Genomic DNA, 6,291 nt, shown 5'->3' on the forward strand with positions numbered 1-6,291 from the left:
AAACACAACACGTAAAATGACAGCAATTACTACAACAGAAAGAGCTTACTTAAAACAGCACCACTTACAAAGACATAGAATTCCACAAGGACAAGCACTAGGTGAAGAATGATGAGTCCAAGAAATGTTTGGAAATACTGAGGAGAAACTGTTATCTTCTTCCTTCCACAAAGACATCCAAGATATTCTAACTCTGGTGAGAGCTCTCACTCCTTAGTTTTTTCACAATCCCAGAGATACACAGCGTGAAGACCTCTCACTCTGATGGTTTTTTCCAAACCAAGATTCTAACTATTGTATTTGTGCTTTTAACTATGAACTGTTCTAACTTATTTAACTCATATCTTAACCAAAGGCATTGCAGTTAGTGTCTATCTGTTTATGCCAATGAATTTGGGAAGTTGTAAGAAAATAAAGCGTTTTCTATTTTAAATCAACTATATTAATGTACACTCCCGCTCACAAATCCCATGATCCTTTGTGTCAGTAGGGGAAAAGAAAATTATTGTACAAAATATCTAGAATTATCACTTTGTGGTTGTGTACCTCCACCAACCAGTAAAAATCACAGAAATAGGACAGATGTCAGTTCACTGTGACCTTGACCTTTGACCACTAAAATCTGGGCAGTTCATCCTTGAGTCCAAATGGACATTTGTGCCAAATTTGAACAAATTCCCTCAAGCCTTCCTGAGATATTGCATTTACTGTATGTACATATGGATGGACGGAATCATCAGAACAACCCAGAAATATAAAGCCTCCGGCTGCGCTAACATCACTGCAGAGGCATAAAAAGGCTGCTTCATTTCCTCGCATTTCCCCAAAATACATCATGGCAATGTAAATTTCATTATTTTTGAATAATTACTGAGTCACTCTGAGACTTTCTGAGCAATTTTTGAGTCATTTGAAGAATTTGAAACTTTTAAAATCATTTTGAAAATTAATCTAAAATGTTTTTAGTAAATCTGAGAGTATTTTGGGATTTTAGCATCTCATGGTCATTAGAGGAACTGGGACTTCAAGGGACTTCCTCCTTTGGCTTCACCATTCAACATACAGTATGTGGCTTCCACTTAAGTCCTTAGGTCACTTAAAAAGATATAGCAGTAATTGCTTTGTTGTTTTGTTTTCTTTGTTTAAGATTAATCAGAGTTTTGACTTTAAGGTTTTTCTGTGGCAGGATGAAGGTATCATACAGAGGCCATTTTCTCCACAACATCTACACCAATTCGTTCATTGACTCTCCAGAGTTCAGGTCCACTGAGATGCATAGAGGAGAGAAGTTCCAGGTAATAAGAAAATCATACAAAAGTAATAAACAAAAGTAAGCAAAAAAGGACCGACCAACGTTGTCGGCTACCTGCACACTTATCCTTAATGACTGCTAGGTGAAATTGGTCAGAGCTCTAACCTGTTGTTACCTCCAACATGGAGGTTATATTTTTACCATTTGGGGTGGTTGGTTGTTCACAGTATAACTCAAAGTAATGAATGGATTTGAATGAAATTTTCTGTAGAGGTAGGGTATGGCCCACGGAGCAATCCATTAGAATTTGGTGTTGATCCACATCATCATCCAGATTCAGGAATGTTTTAAATGATTCTTTACCATTGTGAGATGGGGCCAATTGTAATATTTTTTGTTTCTAACACCATACAGAATGCCTACAATGCTAAAATGGCAAGATAACATACACATAAGATCTGCCACACCCCAAAGTATTCTCTGGATCCAAGTAATATTCCAGATTTGCTGATCCAGAATATAAACTTGCTACTGTGAAAGGACAAGTAAGGCTACAGACTTGCAACTAAGATCAAACTCTAGCTGAATCTCTGCTGATTCATTAGGCTGACACATCTGACGTTATCATCAAAAGTTACTGAGATAAATCCTGGAAAAAAAAAGTGAAATATTGTTTTTCTTGATTAACTTTCAAACTAATACTGATATCAATGTGATTCCAAATGCTATGGTTAGATTTTCATGGTCAAGGAATCATATTATGAGTCAAATTATCATGGGAATATTGCTTTTAGGTTATGTGGACAGTGAGCTGCTTTGGCAGAGGGCTGTACTCTGGTGTCTGGGTAATTTGGATGGGTAATCACACCATCCAAATTTCTGAAAAAATGAATTTATTGCATGTTACTTGGCAGGTATCTATCGTGGCAGAGGAGAACTGCAAGTTTCTGTGTTGGTCTCGAGAGAGGCTCACCTACTTCCTGGAGTCAGACACCTTCCTCAATGAGGTGTTCAGGTACCTCATTGGCAAAGACATCACCAACAAACTCTACTCTCTGAATGACCCCACACTAAGTGACAAGGTGGGTCAAGCTCTGCTGTTAGATTGTAATGAAAAAAGATTTAGAAGCACAAACACTGGAAACATTGCCATTATATTTTCAAAAATGCATATTGTATGGATAGCGTTGATGATGATGATGACGTGTCTCAGACGGTGAAGAAGATGGACCGTCACCCAAGCCTATGCTCTCAGCTGTCTATGATGCAGATGAGGAACAGCATGGCAAGCACCAGCGACACCGATGATGTTCTTAACCAGATCCTGCGAGGAGGGTCCGTTGGATCATCACACCGTAAGTCACATTAGCACCCAGCAAGCCAACAGGATTAAAGCTATTAGGTGTCAAAGTTCAAAAAGATTCCCATTTTTCCATTTTCAAATTCACTGAGGCAAATTTTTAGGATGGTACGCCATAGGTATGGCCTGCTACCTCAGGGGTTACATTTATTCATCCATAAAATCATGGAAATTACAGCGCTCCTGTCAAAGTCAACCAACACTGATAACCAGAGAGTAAGGGAGAGAATAAAAAAGTACTCACAACATAAAACCATGCCTCAGTGGAAGGGAGGGTCTCTGTTTGGTACAGGCTTATGTTAGAGACCAGCCTTTATCACTTATTTCCCCTGTTCCCAGCTTAAACTTCTTCTTGTTGTCTTTATCAGTTCAGTATAATGTACTTACCCTGACCTTGTCAGCTTTTGATGTGAAATATCAGTAGAAAATGGCAATACTTTAAATCTGCATTTCTCTCTCATGAAAGCAAAACAGAGAAATGAAAAAACATTGTGACATTTGTCCTATGGAAAATGTGTGGATTTTCAAAGTAAAGGCATCCTCCTGATTTTTTTTTTAAATTTGGCATAGCTGTTTGCTTGGACTCGAGGCTGAACTGATTAGATTTTGGTGGTCATAGCTCAAGGTTTGGTTTGTGGAGGCATACAAACAGGACATGGTGATTATAGCATAGTCCATCTTTTGTAGTTTATGGGCAGCACTAAATGGCTGAAGTAGCTCATTAATTGTACAACTGATATTTTGTCAGTGAAAAAAAAACCCTGGATATATGCGATTAGATATTTTCAAACAAATGTATTTAGTGATAGTAGTATTTGGTATTTTAGTATGGTGGTTTATTACCTTTTACTTGTAAAAGCTGCCTCAAGAATCTTTTATATTGCAGCAAGATTGCAAAAAGTGGATCACTTTAGTTGGAATAGACTATCTTTTTACTACATTTATTTAAAAATATACACTTCTTCTTTCAACAACCTACAGTATATTTGTTGAACCCAAGTGAAAACACGTTTACATTCTCCAAAATAGAGTGAAACTATCATGTGTGTTAGAAAGGGATGCTCCAAAAAACCACATGTATGTATCTGTCTTAGCCTACACACAGACTGAAAGCACCTGTAGTGAAGCATTGCTCTTCAAAATGCTATTAATCCAGAAGAACAGCTCCATTTCTATTCTGCAAAATTGCTCTTAGAGTTGTAATGTATGAACTGTTGGTGCTAATTGAAACACATTCAAAGGGCTTTTTCTGGTTTCTGGTACCTGCTTGTCCATTCATCCTGTGGTGGTATCTGTGTGTGCATTGTTTGCTGTTTGGTTGAAGGTTTGTGTCTTTTGTGACAGAAATGCATTTTTAATCCCTGAGTGCATATAAGCAGTTTATATGTTAAAAGATCAACTGGATTCAATTGTAATATATTTTTATTTTTTAGAAAAATCACCTGGTACCAAAACCTCCTCAAAGATGAAGCCCATAGAAGAGGGCATGGAGGATGATGTTTTTGAAGAATCTGCTCCCTCCAAGTCTCACTGAGTGCCGAAGACTTATACTGAGGAAATGTAACCAACAGGGGAAAAATACACACCACCACTTGTATATTATGTAGGTCCGTCTTGGTCACAGTTATTAAGGCCCTAAAGCCATCAAACAGGTTTCTCTTCTCTGACAAACAAATTCCAGTAAGCACAGTGTGTATGAGTGTATGAAAACAACAACAATAAGCAATCAAGAAAAACTGTATTATTATTATTAATAGTGAAAACAACAACAATAAGCAATCAAGAAAAACTATATTATTATTATTAATAGTATTCTTATTAAAAGGGTTCATATGCTGTATTTATTTGGCCATTTGTAAGCCGCAGAACAGGCCATAAAGCAGAGATTTAATATATTACCACCTTATAAACAGCTTTGCAAACCAACTACCCACCCAAGAGACAAAAAGCACCGACACTTTGTTTGTGTTCAACAGATGAATGTCAGTCTAATATTCAAGCTTCTTTCTACAAAATGCCTGACTCTCAAGCTGCTAAAAACTGTGCTGTGGTCACCAGCTGGTTGCTAACTTTGTCTGTTGGCTGTTTGATGCCGAGCAGCTAGTGTGCAGTGAGGACAGTAAGATTTTTCACTTTAATTGAATTCAGTTTTATCTATATTGTGCCAAATCACACCAAAATTGATCTCAAGACACCTTACATTGTAAGGTCTAGACCTTACAGTATTATAGAGAAAGAGCCAAAAAATCCCCCTTGCAAATTTTTACTGAAATCAGTGGCCCGCTAGAAAGAACCAAAAGAGTATGGGTGCGTTCACACAAAAAATTTTACATACATATACATATATAAAGCATAATTAACAGGTATTCACATTGTCATGGAAAAATGAGGTTCCTGTGCTAGTCGCCACAGTCTGAATTCCTGAGAGTGCTGTACAATGCTAATGTTGCTAGCAGTTGATTGCTGTGTTTCAATTGCATGCTGATATTTGGCCAATTAAATTGGCTTTCTGCACTAGTGTGAGTTGGGTGGGTGGGGGGTTGCTGTCGGGACTGCAGCCCTCCTTAGTAGTAGCTGCAGTTGGTTGTATCTCATAATCACTAATAAATATATACATTTTTATAAGAACTCTGAAAAAATCTGCAAGTATTACACGGATGAGCAGTTTAACAGCAATGTCAAGACTGAGAACAAGCTATCATTAATTCATTTTAATGGCAGAAGTTTATATGCAAACTTTCAGAGTATAAAACATTACCTTAGTAGTCTAAAACGTTCTTTTAATATAATTGCAATATCTGAGACTTGGATAAACACTGTAAGAGGAATGGATTTTGACCTCGAAGGCTATAACTTGGTATGCATAAACAGAGAGAATAAGATGGGAGGTGGTGTGGCCTCAATAAGTCATAAATTAATGTTTATATGTGGAGACTTTAATATAGATTTGTTGAATCCTAACAAGCACACAGGAACTGAGTTTATTAACACACTATACAGATGCAGTTTATACCCAACAATTACAAAACCAAGTAGATTAACAACCCAGCATGCAACACTAATAGATAACATATTTACTAATGATATTGATAGCAAAATGTCTAGTGGATTACTTATAAATGATATCAGTGATCATTTACCAGTATTTTTGGTTTATGACTGCCATGTTTGAAAGGAAAGACCAAAAACAAACTTTTTTTATAAGAGGGTGATGAACGAATATGCCGTAAGGAGGCTAAAAGAGGACTTTTTGGGGCAAGACTGGGATGCAGTATACAAAGAGAACGACTTAGATAAAGCATACGAGCAATTTTTAAATATATTCATGGAAGTATATGACAGGAACTGTCCTCGTAAGCAGTATAAAAACAAGAGGAATTACAGTGGGAAACTGTGGATGAGTAAGGGATTACAGAATGCATGTCTTATATAAAGAATTTATAAAGGATAGATCCAAGAAGGCGGAAGAAAAATATAAGTTATATAAGAACAAATTAACTACATTATTGAGGATATGTAAGAAACAATATTATTCTAAGGTATTAGAGGAGAATAAAAATAATATGAAAGGTACCTGGAAGATATTAAATAAATTGATTAGAAACAGTACCAGCAGGAGTAATTACCCCCCATATTTTATGGACAATGATATACCGGTCAACAGATTTGAGGATGTAGT

The 6,291-nt window shown here is 36.7% G+C and overlaps 1 protein-coding gene across 1 annotated transcript in view; it reads left to right on the forward strand.

Moving 5' to 3' along the window:
* popdc1 (popeye domain cAMP effector 1) overlaps positions 1 to 4,350 on the forward strand; it is a 10,858-nt gene extending 6,508 nt beyond the window's left edge. Inside the window, exons 5-8 of the mRNA XM_020614810.1 lie at positions 1,187 to 1,295; positions 2,167 to 2,334; positions 2,466 to 2,607; positions 4,046 to 4,350. Coding sequence (XP_020470466.1) covers positions 1,187 to 1,295; positions 2,167 to 2,334; positions 2,466 to 2,607; positions 4,046 to 4,146 — 520 coding nt within the window. The 3' untranslated portion in view covers positions 4,147 to 4,350. The remainder of the gene's footprint in view (positions 1 to 1,186; positions 1,296 to 2,166; positions 2,335 to 2,465; positions 2,608 to 4,045) is intronic.
* The last annotated feature ends 1,941 nt before the right edge of the window (positions 4,351 to 6,291 follow it).

Source organism: Monopterus albus, unplaced genomic scaffold (assembly GCF_001952655.1).
Source record: "Monopterus albus unplaced genomic scaffold, M_albus_1.0 scaffold151.1, whole genome shotgun sequence".
NCBI lineage: Eukaryota > Metazoa > Chordata > Actinopteri > Synbranchiformes > Synbranchidae > Monopterus > Monopterus albus.